At 42.4% G+C, this 19,237-nt stretch overlaps 1 protein-coding gene across 1 annotated transcript in view; it reads left to right on the forward strand.

Moving 5' to 3' along the window:
- The window catches only part of LOC144479379 (epidermal growth factor receptor substrate 15-like 1), a 312,517-nt gene that overhangs the window by 91,230 nt on the left and 202,050 nt on the right, over positions 1–19,237 (forward strand). Inside the window, exons 2-3 of the mRNA XM_078197999.1 lie at positions 5,505–5,546; positions 18,578–18,667. Coding sequence (XP_078054125.1) covers positions 5,505–5,546; positions 18,578–18,667 — 132 coding nt within the window. The remainder of the gene's footprint in view (positions 1–5,504; positions 5,547–18,577; positions 18,668–19,237) is intronic.

Genomic DNA, 19,237 nt, shown 5'->3' on the forward strand with positions numbered 1-19,237 from the left:
GTCTGCAGCTGGGATTGTCACCCAGCAGGGGTGGGTAGGTTGAGAAACAGACAGGGTTACTTAGTGGTATATTTGTAGTCGACAATTCTCTGGAGTATGAGACAACAGTGGAATTGTCTGTCTTCTATTAAGGTAGAAAAACAAGGTGTGTAATAAACTGATTCCTATTGTTTATAGCAGAGAATGAAGATTATATTTGACGGGGATGGACTTGTGAAGAGTGTAGTGTAGTCTAGAAACATAGAAAAACTACAGCACAATACAGGCCCTTCAGCCCACAAGGTTGTGCCGAACATGTCCCTACCTTAGCGATTACTAGGCTTACTATAACCCTCTATCTTACTAAGTTCCATGTACTTATCTAAAAGTCTCTTAAAGGACCCTATCGAATCCGCCTCCACCACTGTTGCCGGCAGCCCATTCCACGCACCCACCACCCTCTGAGTGAAAAACTTACCCCTGACATCTCCTCTGTACCTACTCCCCAGCACTTTAAACCTGTGTCCTCTTGTGGCAACCATTTCAGGCTGAGGAAAAAGCCTCTGACTGTCCACTCGATCAATACCTCTCAACATCTTATACACCTCTATCAGGTCACCCCTCGTCTCTCCAAGGAGAAAAGGCCGAGCTCACTCAACCTATCCTCATAAGGCATGCTCCCCAACCCAGGCAACATCCTTGTAAATCTCCTCTGCACCCTTTCTATGGCTTCCACATCCTTCCTGTAATGAGGCGACCAGAACTGAGCATAGTACTCCAAGTGGGGTCTGACCAGGGTCTTATATAGCTGCAACATTATCTCACGACTCCTAAACTCAATTCTTTGATTGATGAAGGCCAGTGCACCATACGCCTTCTTAACCACAGCCTCAATCTGCACAGCTGCTTTGAGCGTCCTATGAACTTGGACCCTAAGATCCTTCTGATCTTTCACACTGCCAAGAGTCCTACCATTAATATTATATTCTGCCATCCTATTTGACCTGCCAAAATGAACCACCGTACACTTATCTGGGTTAAACTCCATCTGCCACTTCTCCGCCCAGTCTTGCATCCTATCGATGTCTCGCTGCAACTTCTGACATCCCTCCACACTATTCACAACACCTCCAACCTTTGTGTCATCAGCAAACTTACCAACCCATCCCTCCACTTCCTCATCCAGGTCATTTATAAAAATCACAAAGAGTAAGGGTCCCAGAACAGATCCCTGGGGCACTCCACTTGTGACCAACCTCCATTCAGAATATGACCCATCTATAACCACTCTTTGCCTTCTGTGGGCAAGCCAGTTCTGGATCCACCCTTGGATCCCATGCCCCCTCACTTTCTCAATAAGCCTTGCATGGGGCACCTTATCAAATGCCTTGCTGAAGTCCATATATACTACATCTTCTGCTCTTCCTTCATCAATGTGTTTAGTCACATCCTCAAAAAATTCAACCAGGCTCGTGAGGCATGATCTGCCTTTGACAAAGCCATGCTGACTATTAATCCTATTATGTCTCTCCAAATGTTCATAAATCCTGCCTCTCAGGATCTTCTCCATCAACTTACCAACCACTGAGGCTAGACTCACTGGTCTATAATTTCCAGGGTTATCTCTACTCCCTTTCTTCAATAAAGGAACAACATCCGCAATCCTCCAATCCTCCGGAACCTCTCCCGTCTCCATTGATGATGCAAATATCATTGCCAGAGGCTCAGCAATCTCCTCCCTTGCCTCCCACAGTAGCCTGGGGTACATCTCATCCGGTCCCGGCGACTTATCTAACTTGATGCTTTTCAAAAGCTCCAACACATCCTCTTTCTTAATATCTACATGCTCAAGCTTTTCAGTCCACTGCAAGTCTGCACTACAACCACCAAGATCCTTTTCCATAGTGAGTACTGAAGTAAAGTATTCATTAAGTACCTCTGCTATTTCTTCCAGTTCCATACAAACTTTCCCACCGTCACACTTGATAGGTCCTATTCTTTCATGTCTTATCCTCTTGCTCTTCACATACTTGTAGAATGCCTTGGGGTTTTCCTTAATCTTGCCTGCCCAAGGCCTTCTCATGACCCCTTCTGGCTCTCCTAATTTCCTTCTTAAGATCCTTCCTATTAGCCGTATACTCTTCTAGATCTCTAACATTACCTAGCTCCCTGAACCTGCAGAAGATGGTTGCTGTATTTTAGACCATTGTGTCCTTATTTTTCAGGTAGTATTGGACTAATTTATAGTGGAATTAAGTGGGGTGGAAGGTGTGAGCAAAGAGTTATGGCAATCCTTCCATGGATTATAATATCAGTAAACTAAATGTATATTTATGATTGACATTCTACATTGCAGCTTCTGTAGTTTAATTGCTGTAGATTGAGAACTGCAATTTGGTGGGATGTTTAGGTAACTTTTTTCCCCACTGCTCACATATTAATCCTCCATTGAATTGTGACAACACTGAATCTTAAGCAGAAGGCATACATATTTTTAAATGTGACCCATCTTCAGCTCAGTACCTTAACCAAGGACTCAGCTGGTGAGTCGTTATCGTTGGTTTAGTTCTTCAAAAAATTTAATGGTTCAGTTTTTCATCTGTTGGATACGTGTTAATTTTGTAATTATTGTAGGAATGCTGAGTTACTGTATCTGGTAGTGCTAAGGGGTTGAATTAATACTTCTGGTTATAATGAGCATATCGCCAAAACAGTTCACATATGCTATCTTGGTTGGGGATTCCTCTTTCGCAATCAGTAATTTATTTTAGCCCAGCTAAGCCCCATATTGATGCTTATTACCATTCTGCGTTTCAGACATATTTGATGTTAGATAGGAAATAGGAGCAGGAGAAAACCATTCAACCCTTCAAGCCCACTCAGTGAGATCATGGTTGATGTTCCACTTCAACACCATTTTCCTCCACTGAATTAGAGGTTGCTGGGCATTGTGGCAGGTGGTCGGAGGTTGGGGAGTTTCTATTGGGGGTTATAGCCCCTTGAGGTGGGGGAGTCCTGTTGGAGGGGTGGGGGAGGCAGTCGGAGGTTTGGGGGTCTCTGCTGGATCTGTACAATAGTTAACCAGAAGTTAGAAGTAGTTTTAATCCATCTCATTTTCTCTGTGTAATTATTGCTGTAACCCAGATGGAGCTAGCCAAAGTTTGTGATTTTAAATAGCATTTTTTGATGATACCCAATACAGAGCAGTTGCTGGGGTAAGTTTGCACGTCTGAGCAATTGCAAGCTTTACCTGGGAATGTCTGAAAGGGACTCCCCAGCACATCTTTGGAAGTTATGACTGGATCTTTTTAACGTGTAGAAATCTATTGACCTCAGTCTTGAACAAACTCAGTGACTGAGTTTGGAGCACAAGCCTTCAGTACTATTGCCAGAATATTGTCAGGGCCTGTAGTGTTTGCAGTGTCCAGTGCCTGTAGCCATTTCTTATCAAGTGGAGTGAATCGAATTGACTGAAGACTGGCAAATGTAATGCTGGCGGAGGCTGAGATGGATCATCAACTCTGCACTTCTGGCAGAATATTGTTTGGTTTGATTTATTATTGTCACGTGTATTGGGATACAGTGAAAAGTATTGCTTCTTGCATGCCATACTGACAAAACATACAGTTCATAGAGTACATAGGGAAGAAGGAAAGGAGAGGGTGCAGAATATAGCAATACATTCATAGCTAGGGTGTAGAGAAAGATCAACTTAATATAAGGTAGGTCCATTCAAAAGTCTGATGGCAGCAGGGAAGAAGCTGTTCTTGAGTTGGTTGGTACGTGACCTCAGACTTTTGTATTTTTTTCGCAATGGAAGAAGGTGGAAGAGAGTATGGCCCGGAGTGTGTAGGATACTTGATTAAGCTGGTTGCTTTTCTGAGGCAGTGGGTAGTGTAGAGGAAGTCAATGGATGGGAGGCTGGTTTGTGTGATGGACTGGGCTACGTTCACAACTCTTTGTAGTCTCTTGTGGTCTTGGTCAGAGCAGGAGCCAAACCAAGCTGTGATACATTCAGAAAGGATGCTTTCTATGGTACATCTGTAAAAATTGGTGAGAGTCATTGCAGACATGCCGAATTTCCTTAGCCAAGATTGTTGTGCTGGGCGCCTCCATCATTGAGGATGGAGATATTTGTGGAGCCTCCTCCTCCAGTGAGCTGTTTAATTGTCCATTAGCATTCACTTCTGGATGTGGCAGGACTGTTCAGTTGGTTGTGGATTCGTTTAGCTCAGTCTATTACTAGCTGCATATGCTCTTTGACAAGCTAGTAGTCCTGTGTTGCAGCTTCATCAGATTGTCACCTCATGTTTAGGTATGCCTGGTGCTGCTGTGGATATCATAGAAATCAGAAACCCTACAGTACAGAAAGAGGCCATTCGGCCCATCGAGTCTGCACCGACCACAATCCCACCCAGGCCCTACCCCCATATCCCTACATATTTTACCCGCTAATCCCTCTAATCTACGCATCCCAGAACACTAAGGGGCAATTTTAGCATGGCCAATCAACCTAACGCGCACACCTTTGGACTGTGGGAGGAAACCGGAGCACCCGGAGGAAACCCACGCAGACACGAGGAGAATGTGCAAACACCACACAGACAGTGACTCAAGCCGGGAATCGAACCTAGGCCCCTGGAGCTGTGAAGCAGCAGTGCTAACCACTGTGCTACCGTGCCGCCCATGTTCGCATGCACTGTGCATTGAACTAGATGTAGACAAATGAATGGGGATCTGAGTGTAAATTTTGTGTGTGGCCTCCAAGGTATCACACTTCTGTAGTGCAGGAGGCCAAAGAGCTTTGGCAGCCTTGCTGTAAAATACTATGCATTGCTGATTATTTGCTATGTTGTGTTCCTTCTGAATAATAGTCCTTGTAAATACATTTCACTAGTAAACTTAACCTGAAGAATATGATTGCCAATTTGGTATTGTTCCATCTGTTGGAGTAACTTGAGTTTATGGTGCAAAACCTGGACAATCCCAGGTGCCACATAGCGTGGTTAAACAGGTTGTCCCGGTCATGGTGTGCCTAAGGTTATAAGTTTTTGGATTCGAGGAGAAACGGGTCCGTTGCTGGAAATGAATCTTCTGCTATGGTCATGATTAATGAATTGGGAGAGAGCCTGAATTGCAATAATGGGTACTCAAAATTTTGAACAAATGCAAAATGTTATAAATTGAGATAATCTCTGAGATCTGAAATAAAAATGGAAAATGCTGGAAATACACAGCAGGTCGAGCAACATCTGTGGAGAGAGAAACAATTAATGTTTCAGGTTGATGCCGCTTCATCAGGCCAGTTAATCTGTTTTGTGATGTTGACGGAGGGTAGATGTTAACCAAGGCAGTGTGGAGAACTACCCTGCTCTCTTTCAAATAAATTTAATACAATTGAATATGAAGATGTCGCTTAACAATATGTTTCACAAGATAAGCATGGAAGGCCATCTACAGTTAACTTGATCAAATGACAGATGTTTATAAAATGACATATTAATTGATGTTTTTCTTTTCCTTAGCTTTCCAGTGGAAACCCTGTGTATGAGACCTATTATCGTCAGGTAAGCTGCTTTACTGCAGTAATCTCAACCATTCATGATTTTGAACATTCGTAAGAATTTTTTTTAAAACTCTGCAAGGAGAACAATCCCAGCTTCTCCAGTCTCTACAAATATTTGATGTCTCCTCATTCTAGATAACATTTCAGTAAATCTCCTCTCTATCTCTTCTAAGTCTTCCTCAGGCGTGGTGCCCAGGATTGAACACAAGATATCAGCTGTAGTTTAATCTTTATAAAGGTTTAGCATGACTTTCTTTCTTCTGCCTAATTTGTATAATAAAAGCAGAAACTGTTGTAAAAACCTAGCAGGTCAGGCAACATCTGTGGTGAGAGAAACAGTTAATGTTTTGAGTCAATTATAACTCTTCTTCAGAACCATTTTGTTAACTTGAAATATTAACTGTTTCTCTCTCTCTAGATCCTTCCAGACCTGCTGAGTTTTTCTGCACTTTTTGAAATGCTTTGCTTTTATTTTAGTGTTCTGATTCCTCTATTAATAAAACTAAGGATTTCATAATGCTTTTTTAACAATGATCCCAACTTTTATTTCACCTTCAACAATTTGTATACATATCTGTATCCCCTTTAAAATTGAGTTATGTGGTTCATATTGCCTCTCATCTTTCCTACCAAGATGCATCACTTTACACTCCTCTGTTTTAAATCTTATCTGCCATTTGTCTACTCATTTTACTAGTTTGTCTACGTCCTCTTGAAATCCCCCCTTTTTAATCCTCATTGTTTCCTACATTACTGAGTTTTATCATCTGCACTCTTTGAAATTATTCCCTGCATTCACAAGTCCATTAATATATATCAAAAGGCCTGAGTAATATCATTATATACTATCCTCCAACCTAAAAAATAATCGCCGTCAAAAGTTTTCTCTTTGACAAAAGGTCACCTGGACTCAAAATATCAACTCTTTTCTCTCCTTACAGATGCTGCCAGATCTTTCAAAAGCTTTCTGTTTCTTTATCATATGGATTTAATTGTGAACAAATCTTTTATTTATTAGCCTACTCTTTTCCCAATACCAGTTAATTTTGCCCTGGGTTATCATGTCCAGAGATTTCCACACCCTAGACTTACTTTCCTGTAGTTGTTGAGTTTACCCTTCTTCCCCTTTTGAAAGAGGGGGGTAACATTTGCAATCCTCCAGTTATCTGGCACCCATATTCAGGGAGAATTGGGAGGTTATCAACCTCTGCAATTTCTATCTTTGCTTTCCTCAATAATCTAGGATGCATCCCACCTGGACTGTCAATCTATAAAGTGCATCCTCCTTATCTATTTTAGTTGAGTAGGTCAATGAAGTATGTTCCCTAGAGTTTAGAAGGGTGTGGTGCAGTGGGTAATATTGCTTCTGAGCTGAAAGCTCCAGGTTAAAGTCCCACTGCAGGGCCTAGTGATCGTGGCAAGTCCATTCATTATGTGGCCAAACAGGTTGATTATCAGATCCTTCCAATACATCTGTGGCAGGTTGTAAGAGCATGAGAATTTCCTGTTCAGCAATGGCCGGCAGAAGACAGTGGCAAACCACAGCATTACTTTGCCAAGCATAATCATGGACCAACACCTGGAAGTCTATGGTCGATGATGCCCTTGGGCATTGTACCTGACGAGGGAGAGAGTTTAGAAAGAATATGAGGTGATCTCACGTTGGAATATATAAAATTCATAAAGGGCTTGAGAGGGTAGCTGCTCTTAGAAGATTTCATTCATTAGATTGTGAACCTTTGGAATTCTCTACCACAGAGGGTTGTGGATGCTCATTCAGGGAGTATATTCAAGACAGGAATAATAGATTTTTGGATAGAAGGGCTATGGGGACAGAGAAAGAAGTTGTAGCTGAGATAGAAGATCAGACTATGATCTTATTGAACGGTTGAATAGGCTCCAAGGACTAAATGGCATTTTTCTGCTTCTTATATTCTTATCCTATCCAATGTTCGCAGTGCTTTTATTCTTCATTGAAGCATTGGCTGTGTCTTTAGGGCACAAAGTATTTGTTTAGTACGTCAGACAGTCCCCATAGCTGCACAGAAAGATCATCTTCTTGTCCCTAAGCAGCCTCACCCTTCCTTTAACTATCTATTAATATGTTTATAACAAAACGTTTGGGTCCCGTTTTATGTTAGTTGCAGTTTAGTCTCAGACTCTGTCTTTGCACTTTTTGATATTTCCAATGATACTTTCTGTGTTCAGTTTTCCGTGGTATAAATTTCTCAGTTAAACCTCTTTCTTTAATAATTTTGGGATTTGCACCTTTAGATGCCCTTCCCTACCTTCAATCTATTCCCAAGAAAAGTCCCGTCCTCCCCTGTTTAATTACTGTTTTCTCCTATCAATTTTTAATCGGAGTGGCATGGTGGCACAGTGGTTAGAGCATCGCTGCCTCACAGCACCAGAGACCCGAGTTCAATTCCTGGCTTGGGTCACTGTCTGTGCGGAGTCTGCACATTCTCCCCGTGTTTGCAAGGGTTTCCTCCGGGTGTCCAGTTTCTTCCCACAGTCCGAAAGACGTGCTGGTTAGGTGCATTGGCCATGTTAAATTCTCCCTCAGTGTACCCGAACAGGCGACTAGGGGATTTTCACAGAAAATTCATTGCAGTGTTAATGTAAGCCTACTTGTGACAAATAAATAAACTTTTTAACTTGATTCCAATTCACCTGGACTACGTCTTTTGAAGTTAATCTGTCTCCAGTTAAGTATTTCTGTGCTTGATTATACCTTGTCCTTTTCCATAACTCTTCTAAATCTGATTTTATGATCATTGTTGCTCTAATGCTCTCCTACTGAAACTTGCTCACTTCTTTCTCCAGAGCTAGATCAACAGGAACAGGAGTAGGACATTTAACCCGTCAAGCCTGTTCCACCATCCCTTGGCTGATCTGTGATTGTATTTCTTGTATATTTGGTTTATGGAAATATATCAATTTCAAATTTCAACTTTACAATTGACCCAGCATCAACTGCCATTTGTGGGAGAGATTTGAAACTTCTTCGAATCTTGCACATTGACGAGTTTCCCAACTTCACTCCTGAAAGTCCTGACTCTGACATTCCCTAGTCCAAGACTAACCAACCACAAAAAATGCTTCTCTTTATCGATCTTATCAGTTCCCCTTTTATATTTTGAACATTTTGCCCAAATCACTCTTAGACTTTTAATTTCCAGGGAATACAACCCTTGTTTGCAAACATAGATATCTGGCCCGCTACCTTGTCATCTAAGCTGTTAATAAATGTGGCGATTGGTCGAAGACCCAACAAAGATTCCTGTGAGCTATCACTGGTCATCATTGTTTTTGCTCTTTGTTTCCTGCCACTCAGCCAGTTTCTTAACCAGTTTAATAAGCAAAAACAAGAATGGCTGTAAATTGGGAGAGGGGAGTGTGCAGTGGGACCTGGGTGTCCTTGTGCACCAGTCGCTGAAGGTAAGCATGCACGTGCAACAGGCAGTAAAGAAGGTAAATGGTATGTTGGCCTTCATTGCGAGAGGTTTCGACTACAGGAGCAGGGATGTGTTGTTGCACCTATACAAGGCCTTGGTGAGGCCACACCTAGAGTATTGTGTGCAGTTTTGGTCTCATTTTCTGAGGAAGGGAGTGCAGCGAAGGTTTACCAGGCTGATTCCGGGGATGGCATGACAGATGTAAGAGGAGAGATTGACTAGGTTAGGATTGTTTTCGCTGGAGTTCAGACAAATGAGGGGGGATCTCATAGAGACTTGTAAAATTCTAACAGGACTATTCAGGGTAAATGTAGGGAGGATGTTCCAGATGGTGGGGGAGTCCAGAACCAGGGGTCACAGTCTGAAGATTCGGGGTAGACCATTTAAGATGGAGGTGAGGAGACTTCACTCAAAGAGTGGTGAGCCTGTGAAATTCATTACCACAGGAAGTATTTGATGCCAAAACATTGAATGTATTCAAGAGGTGGCTAAATATAGCACTTGGGGCGAATAGGATCAAAGGTTATGGGGAGAAAGCAGGATTAGGCTATTGAGTTGGATGATCAGCCATGATCATAATGAATAGGGGAGCAGGCTCGAAGAGCCAAATGGCCTCCTCTTGCTCCTATCTTCTATGTTTCTATGTAATTACATGAGTTTCAGCTTTAGCTAACAAGCTCGTAATGAGGGATTTTACCAAATGCCCCTGGAAACCCAGATAAATAACATCCATAGACTTCCCCTATCCGCTTCTTTAGACATCTTCTCTTCAGAAACTTGAAAAAGGTTGGTCAGGCATGACCTAAACCTTTACAAAGTTTAAAGTTTTAAAGTTTATTTATTAGTGTCACAAGTAGGCTTACATTAACATTGCAATGAAGTTGCTGTGAAAATCCCCTCCATGTTTGTTCGCTCTGATTAATGGGAAAGGTGTTCAGTAACTTTATCCATCTTTATAAATTCCAGCAATTTATCAACAATGGATGACAGGCTAACTGATCTACAATTCCTTGGCCTCCCTTAAATAGCAGAGTGACATGAACAATTTTCCAAGAAAGAGGAACAACTCCTGAATCCAGAGAACTTTGGGAGATTATAGTTAAGGCATCTGCAATACTCTCTCATACTTCCTCTTAAACCTTGTGATGAAAATTATCGTGTCATATTTTAGTGCCATTGTCTTCTTCCTTGCTGTTTTTGTTTATGTTATTTTCCTTTGATCCCCATTTCTGATTCGATGTTAGTTTCTCTGGGATGCCTGGCATGCTAGAAATATTTTTCAACATGCGCAATTTCTGTTTTTCATTTATAATATCACCATTATAAGACCTTAAAGGCCCACATTGCTTTTGATCGCTCATCACATTCCATCGCATTATGCTGAATATAACTGTTACTTAAACATAACTGTTTCACCTTTCAAGTACAATGTTAAATTTGATCCTAACATCCGAGCTCCCCAGCAGTGGATTTGGGGGATATCCCAAAGATGCATGGGGAATCCTCTCGGAACTTTACAGTTAAGAGTTTGTACAGCAATTGCCCTGCTCTGGGAACCATGCGAAATGCAATTTAAATTGCTAACTGTTGATCATCCACTCGTGACGCATGGGCCTGACCCTGACCCAGCTCCGACCATCCCTTCCAATCTTCGACTGCCCAAATCTCATCCACTTACCTTGAAAACTTACCTACTCCGTGGCCTGTCAATTCCACTGGGCACTTTAGCTGCTATAGAGCAGGTAAGTTTAATGTGTGGCCTCCTTGAATCTGCTGCAGCTGGGCTATGCTGGGGCCGATGAACAGTCTTTTGATGCAGTTCTCAAGCAACTCCAGCCATTGGAAGTTTCAGCCGTTTTCAATTCCTGCGAACTATCTCTTTCTGACGCCATGATTTGATTTGATTTATTATTGTCACATGCATTAGCATACAGTGAAAAGTATTGTTTCTTGCACGCTATACAGACAAAACATACCGTTCATAGAGAAGGAAAGGAGAGAGTGCAGAATGTAGTGTTACAGTTATAACTAAGGTGTAGAGAAAGATCAACTTAATGCAAGGAGGTCCATTCAAAAGTCTGACAGCAGCAGGGAAGAAGCTGTTCTTGAGTCGGTTGGTACGTGACGTCAGACTTTTGTACCTTTTTCCCAACGAAGAAGGTGGAAGAGAGAATGTCTGGGGTGCGTGGGGTCCTTAATTATGCTGGCTGCTTTGCCGAGGCAGCGGGAAGTGTAGAGGAGTCAATGGGTGGGAGGCTGGTTTGCGTGATGAATTGGGCTACATTCACGACCTTTTGTAGTTTCTTGTGGTCTTGGGCAGAGCAGGAGCCACACCAAGCTGTGATACAACCAGAAAGAATGCTTCCTATGTGCATCTGTAAAAGTGAGCGTCGTGTGATAGCCATTAAATAAATGTTCACTACTGTTAGACCATTAACTAAGCTTTGCTCATTACTCATTATGAAATTTAATATGGCATGCCCCCGTTTTGGTTCCAGGATATATGGTTGCAGTAATATTTGCACTATACAATCCCCAACACGGCATGAGTCCAAATCACATTGGTGGAAGACTTAATTGGGCCAGCCAAATAACTACTATGGCGAATAGAGCAGGTCAGAGGCTGGATATTCTATGGCAAATAACTCATCTCCTGACTCCCCAAAACCTTTCCATCAACTCCAAGGCACAAGTGTGATGGAATACTTTCCATCTTAATCATTCACTCCTCCTATTACGAGTGTAAGGTGGCTGCAGTGTGTACCATCTACAAGATGCACTGTAGCAACTGACTAAGGCTTCTTTCACAGCACCTTCCAAACCTGTGACCTCTAACATTGGGAGGGACAAGGACAGCAGGCGCAAGGCAGCAATATCCGTCAAAGTCGCACATCACCCTGACCGTGTAAATTTATTGCTATCCCTTCAACATGCTATATGAAAATCCTGAAACTCCTTATCTAGCAACATCATGGGAGCACCTTCAGAGGTTGGCAGTCATTCACGAAGGTGGTTCACCAGAATTGTCCTGAGAGCAATTAGAGATAGGCAACAAATGCTGGCATTACCAAGGATAAGCGCATCCTGTGAATGAAAAATTATTCTGAACATACTTGTAATTTTTGAGTTTTTACATGAGCAGAACCCAATCTACACAAATTAAAATTCTCCATTAAAGCTCCTCTGCTTTTGCACTGCTTGCTTACTTGTTGGGCTGGGAGCATGTTGATCAAGAAGGTTCTCTTGAACATGCTTCAGGAATTGCTCCCTTTTTGCCCTTTACAGTGTTCACTGCCCTAGTCTGTGTTAGTTTGACTGAAATTTCCAATTGTCACTACTCTGTAGTTCTTGCATCCTTATGTAATTTGCCTGTAAACTTGCTCTTCTATATCCTTCTCAGTATTTGGTGGCCTATGGTATCCACCAGGTAGTGCAATGACTCCTCTAGTGTTCCTTCATTCTAAATTATTTTGCTCCTTGACTACATCATCTCTACCTAGTTCTATAATAATTTATTTGATGAATACTGCCACTGCACCATCTTTAGCTCCTTCTTTAATATACCCGGCTGCAAGGTATTCAGGAAAGAAAACTCCCAATTCTCTTGCCCTTTGAAGCAGGTCTGTGTTATTGGGCCTGTTTTGTAATCCCAAATGGCTTGCTGGTGCCTGCAATTCACCACCCTTGTTAACCAAGTTCTGTGCAATTACATACATGTGCTTTACTTTGAATGCCTCGCATTTGCCTGCTGTCTGATGTCTCTGGAACTATTCTCTCATACTTTGTGCCTCCCAGTTCATTGTGTGCGAGGAGGGGATGCGAGGGGTGTGTGGGAAGGGGTGTAGGAAGAGGTGCGGGAGGGGATGTGGAGGGGTAGGGGATGTTGCGATGGGGGAGAAGAATTGGGGGAGAGAGGCAGCTTGGGAAGGAACTGTGGGGGGTGGAAAGGGGAGAGGGGGAAGTGGATTAGGGTACAGGGGAAGGGTGTGGATTATGCGTGAGCACACCCAAAAACAGTCTGATATAGTGGCTTGTTTGGCTCAGGAGGCCGTAAAATAAGATGCTAAAATCTTCAAATTCTAAGTGGCTTAACCTCTCAGATTATTCAGTCTTATAGGAACTGGGCCAATGATGAGTTCATAAGTACTGTTTTTTTAAATCTTGTTAGTCTGCAAGAAATTTAAGCATGCCTTTACTAAAATAAAAAAGGAAGCTTTCCATTTGTGTGAAACACTAGGTTCGCACTTGTAATAAAAATGTCCAAATGTGGAGTTACTGTGAAATCTAGAATTAAACTGGTAGCGAGTACCAGCTGTGGATATACATTATTTGAGGTTTTTCAAAAAGGTTGAAGCAAAATATTTTACATTTGTGCTATTTATTCCCCTGTATTTGCATTTTCTTTAGTGGTGGGGGTTTACACAACTGCACTTCCATTTCGCACTGGTTGACTCATGCATAGCTGTCGCTTGTTGGCAAGGCTATCTCTGAACACTTCCTCAATTCTTTCCGCCCGTGCCCCCTTGACTTACATATGTGAATTAAAATGACCCTGCAATCCTAATTACATTAACATATGTTGCAACTCCCCTGCTTCAAGCCTTTAATTTGCCACTGGGCCACATTTGAACTGTTTACCTTCCTTGGTTTTGGATTTGATATTCTTGCCCCACATCTGGCATTCACTCCTTTTCTCTGTAGTTCTCCCCTTCATAAACCCTGAAGTTTTGAGTAAGCCTGTTATAAAATCATCCTAATTGTCCACTGCCAGACCTAGCTTGGTATTTCTAACAGTCCGGATCTTCGTCAATTGCCAAATCATTCCTGAGTATCATTGGATAGTAACCTCTTTCTCTGATGGCTCCCCTTTGCTCTTCCCAACTCCTTAATACTTGCAAAATATGAGGAACGTATATTTCCTGTGTCAAAATTTGAGACTATTCATACAGCTGCCGTCTTTATATCGTCCTTTATTCTTATCCTTCAAAGCGGGGGCAGAGAACACATTTCACTCTTTAGCTTCTTCTCTGCTCTCAACAGGCTGCATCTTGCTCCCTTGGTAATCTCCTCACCCACCTCCTTTTCCTTGGTGTTTACCAATACTCTAAATGGCTGACCATCTGTGACTCATCTTCAATGCACTGAATTCACAATCCTCATCTTCAGAAACAGCCTCATCTCACGTTACATCTTTGTCAGACCTAAGGCAGGAAGTATCTTCATTCAGAGCATTGTGAGCCATTAGAATTTTCGACCCCAGAGTGCTGCGGATGATCAGTGGCAAGATTCAAGTCAGAGATTGATAGATTTTGAATTATGAGGGAATCAAGTGATTATATAGATGGTGCAGGAAAGCTTCTGGGTGACACGGTGGCATAGTGGTTAACACTACTGTCTTACAGCACGAGGGACCTGGGTTTGATTCCTGGCTTGGGTCACTGTCTGTGTGGCGTCTGCACGCTCTCCCCGTGTCTGTGTGGGTTTCCTCCGGGTGCTGCGAATTCCTCCCACAGTCTGAAAGATGTGCTGGTTAGGTGCAGTGACCCAAACAGGGGCCGGAATGTGATGACTAGGGGAATTTCACAGTAACTTCATTGCAGTATTAATGTAGGCCTACTTGTGACTAATAAATTAACTTTAACTTGACTTTTAAGTGTAGATTTGATTTATTATTGTCACGTATTAGGATACAGTGAAAAGTATTGTTTCTTGCGCGTGATACAGACAAAACATACTGTTCATAGAGTACATACGGGAGAAGGAAAGGAGAGGGTGCAGAATATAGTGTTACAGTCAGGGAAAATGATCAATCGTGATCTTATTGAAGGACAGAACAGACTTGAGGAATCCTTTTTCTGTTTCTTACTTTCTAAACCTAAGCCCTCTTCTGGTCACCACTTCAGCGTTTTGTCCTCTATCTTTGTCTTCCTGTTCGTTCCCTGACCTACCTGTGGCATTGCCTCCAGTCAAGTTGATTCTACTGTCTGAACCGTTCACTTTGCCTCTTCCTTGCCCACCTTTAAAATGTATTTGTTTGGACTTGATTTTAGTAATTCCCCAAAGTTTTACACTGCCTTTCAGAATCTCTTTTCTGCTAAATATTTGGGATGTTTACAACAATAAATAACAACAGCTACTTGAATTTATATAATGCTGTGTCAAAACAGAATTTGATACAGCCTCCTATAGAGGTATTAGAATAGGTAACCTGAAGCTTGAACAACAGTAGATTATCGGTGTTAAAGGAGGAGAGAGAGGGGCGGAGAGGTTTGGTGAAGAAATTTGAGCTTGGGGCCAAGGCAGCTGAAAAAATTGCTACTGAAAGTGCAACAAAGAAATTTGGGGATACACGAGATCAGAATTGGAGGAGCTTTTTGGAGAGATTTTGGGTTTGTTGGTCTGGAAGAAGTTACAGAGAGTGGCTGGCTCATGGAGAGATTTGAAAATGAAGTTGAGAGATTTAAAATTAAGTTTGCTGGTCTGGGAAACAATGTGGGGTCAGTGATGGATGAATGGGACTTGAGATGAGTTAGGTACTATGTTAATGGAAACTTGTAGATGCAGCTGTTGATGATGCAGAACTTTATGGCTGTTTATTATTCCGGCAAAAATGACTGCCTGGTACAGGATGAAAATTGATGTACAGTAGAGACTATTTATAATGAAAATCACATATTAGTCGAGTGCGGGTGTGCAGGAACAGGAGGCAGCTGATGCGCAACAACCAGGGAAGTAATTACAAGTTTGGAACAAGCACAGCACGCAAGACTGCTGAGGAAAGATGCAGATGGTCTCCTTTTACCAGTCCGCCTTCAAGCTGGTGGTTCCTGTGCCTCAAACTGCTCAAGAGGCTGTTGATCAAGATTTGGCCTCTTTAGTCACCAGTGGTCATGTCAGTTATTGCAGAGATGAACCTTCATTGATCATTGCCTGCAAAGTATCTGCCATCATCATCATCGGCTGTCCCTCCATTCAGGGATCGTGAGCTTCTGTCATGGGCCTTTGTATGACTGAACATGCCAGTTCTCGACCCGCACATCTTTGGGCACATGGAGTAGGATGTCCCCCCAAGGAAGTGGGATTTGCTTTCTTTTCTTTCCTTCTCTGCCACTGCCCTGCCTCATCATTTAAGGTGTTGTGACTCAAAGCAGGATGGACAAGTTGTCTCCATGTTGAATGATGGGTCGCAAGCTCCTCCCAGTCATTAAGGCCAAGGCTCTGTACTTCAAAGAGAGCTTCACAGTGCCTTTGAACCATGTTCATTCGACCATTTGAGAGAACTGGACCTGGTAGGGGAGACAGTTTTCGGCGTTCCAGAGACATTGCTGATGTAATTTCTCTAGCACTCTTGTGTGTGTCTGAAACATAATCCGGCCTCATTGCAGTACAGGAGATGACAGCTGCTCTGTACACTTGGACTTTAGTTGACTCGTGGAGACCTTTGTTGCCATAGTTTAGAAGGCTGAGATGGTGCAACTGATCTCCTTGTCAGTGGTGGCCTTTTGAGGGAGGCAGCTGCCAAGGTATGGGAAAGTGCTCAATACATTTCATAGTCTCTCCATCAACATATATCTCACGCAGAATGGCTAACAACACTGCAGTCATCCACAAACTATGTAGATCATGTGCTTCTATGGTGATCAAGTTAGTTTTGGCATGGAGGTGATGGAGGGAAGAAAATCTACCGTCCTTATCTGGTCAGGCCTACATGTGCCTCCAGACCCACAGCAATATGCCAACTCTTATCTGAAATGGCCCAGCAAGCCACTCAATGAAAGGGCAATGGGGGACGGACAAGAAATGTTGACCAAGCCAGTGACACTCATCCCATGAAAGAATAAATGAAAAACATATGGTTACTTACAGTTGATATTCTTCAGGCCATCACCCACTACAATGGTAGAATCCATTGGTGAACCACCACCAATGGGAGAGCTGCAATAACGAATCAAACGACAAAGCCTCTGGCGCTAATGGTATTCCCGCTGAGGTCTTCAAAGCCCCCCCCCCCCCCAAACAACCTCCCCGTAACTACATGCATTTACCATGGCTAATGGTAACTTACACATCTTTGGACACTAAGGGCCAATTTAACATGGTAAGAAGTTTAACAACACCAGGTTAAAGTCCAACAGGTTTATTTGGTAGCAAAAGCCACACGCCGGCATCTCCACATCAATTTAACATGACCAGTCCACTTAATCTGCACATCTTTGAACTGTGGGAGGAAACCTATGCACACATAGGGAGAATGTGCAAACTCTACACAGTCGCCCAAGGCCAGAATCAAACGCGGGTCCCTGACGCTGTGAGGCAGCAATGCTAACTGCTGTGCTTCCCTATCGAGGTATTTCCCTCTTGTCCAGAGCAGTGAAAGTCCTGACACGCATTCTCCTGAATCACCCATTTGCTGTGGCTAAGGAAATCCTCCCGGAGATACAACGCGGCTTTAGACCTTCCAGAGGAACTCCTGACATAGTTTTTGTTACCAGTCAAACCCAAGAAAAAACACCAAGAACTCTTGTTGCATTCATCAACCTGCCCAAAGCATTTGACTTAGTAAATCACAAGACTATGTGGATCTCTGTGCTCCAGAGATTTGGATGTCCAAAAGCCTTCATCACAATCCTGCAATAATTTTATCATGATATGACTGCAACTCTTTTGAGTGAGAGATTGGGAGGTGAAGCCTTCAAAATACTACCATCATCGTAGCAAAGTAATTTGTACATGGACTTTATTCCTGTTCTACTTGACAGAGAAGGTTAACCTTTGGGTTAAGAAAGAAGATTTGCTTATTACAATCCAGCAAATTTTGACAACTCTGTGATTTGGAGATATTTTGGACTGTTCCAATGGCGTGTTTATAGTTCCAGAACATTGGGACTCAGGTAAGCTGAGTAGCATTGGGCAGATTGGTTAGAGGTGACTGCAAAGTGCTATCAAATAATGCTAAACCAGGTTAACCTGATGCAGCAACAATCAAGCAGCATAAAAAAACACATTTTTATGGCGCCCTTCACCATCTCGAGATGTTCCAAAGCATTTTACAGCTTATGAAGTACTTTTGAAGTGTTGTCAATGTTATATTGTAAGTAATGTAGCAACCAATTTGTGCATAACAAGATCATGGAATCAAGAATGAAGCAAATAATCATCTGTTTTAGTTGTTGGTTGAAGGACAAATATTAGCTAAGACAGCTGGAGAATATCCTTGTTCCCTTTAAATAGTGCTGTGAGAAATTTTACATCTGCTTGGGAGGACAGACATGGGACTGAGGTTAAGATCTCATTTGAAATACAACACCTCCAACAGTACAGCACACACACTCAGTAGTGCACTGAAGGTCAGCCTAGATTATGTACTCAAGTCTCTAAAGTTTGTTTGGAACCCATTACCTTCTGACCTGAGTGAGAATTCCACCAATGAGCCAAGGGTAACACTTATTTACATTGATTAAATTTTGAATTTCAGTGGCAGTTTGTACAGATGATCTTACCGGAGTTACTGGGGAGGAAAGTGTTTGTTTGGTGAGTGACTGGTGTGTACTGAATGGGTGTTTCTGTTTTATAGGTGGATCCAGCTCATACAGGAAAAGTTGGGCCCAATGAGGCAGCATTATTCCTGAAGAAGTCTGGTCTATCTGACGTTATCCTAGGAAAGGTAAGGAACAGCAATCCCTGCAAAAGAAGTTTACAAGACCATGAAGGCTTCCTGTAATATTGGATACTTTGATGGAAATATTAAACAGTGAAAGAAATATTTATTTCATTGCTGGCAGAGTTTTGTAGACAAATTCTATGTGCTCTGCGGAAAGTGGCATGTGCAGGGATTGGGGTGACAGTGTTGTACCTCATTTCCAAACATGTTTTTGAAGTTGTATCCAATCTTAATAAACTAATGCTGGGGATTTATTTAATAATAACCGGGTGGACACTGGTTTTCACTGCTGCAAATTCCATAGAGGCAGGAATGTTTGATATTGCACTTGGCACTCCTTTCTATCTCTTGCGAGTCGTGAGCTGATTAAGGTAGATATGATTTACTTGGGAAACAAGAACAACTACGGGGCATAGAATATAAAATTTGGCATATGATGTTGCAGCTGTATAGAACGTTGGCGAGGCCACATTTGGAATACTGCGTCCAGTTCTGGTCGCCACACTACCAGAAGGACGTGGAGGCTTTGGAGAGAGTACAGAGGAGGTTTACCAGGATGTTGCCTGGTATGGA

The sequence above is a fragment of the Mustelus asterias genome, chromosome 26 (assembly GCF_964213995.1).
Source record: "Mustelus asterias chromosome 26, sMusAst1.hap1.1, whole genome shotgun sequence".
Taxonomy (NCBI): Eukaryota; Metazoa; Chordata; class Chondrichthyes; order Carcharhiniformes; family Triakidae; genus Mustelus; species Mustelus asterias.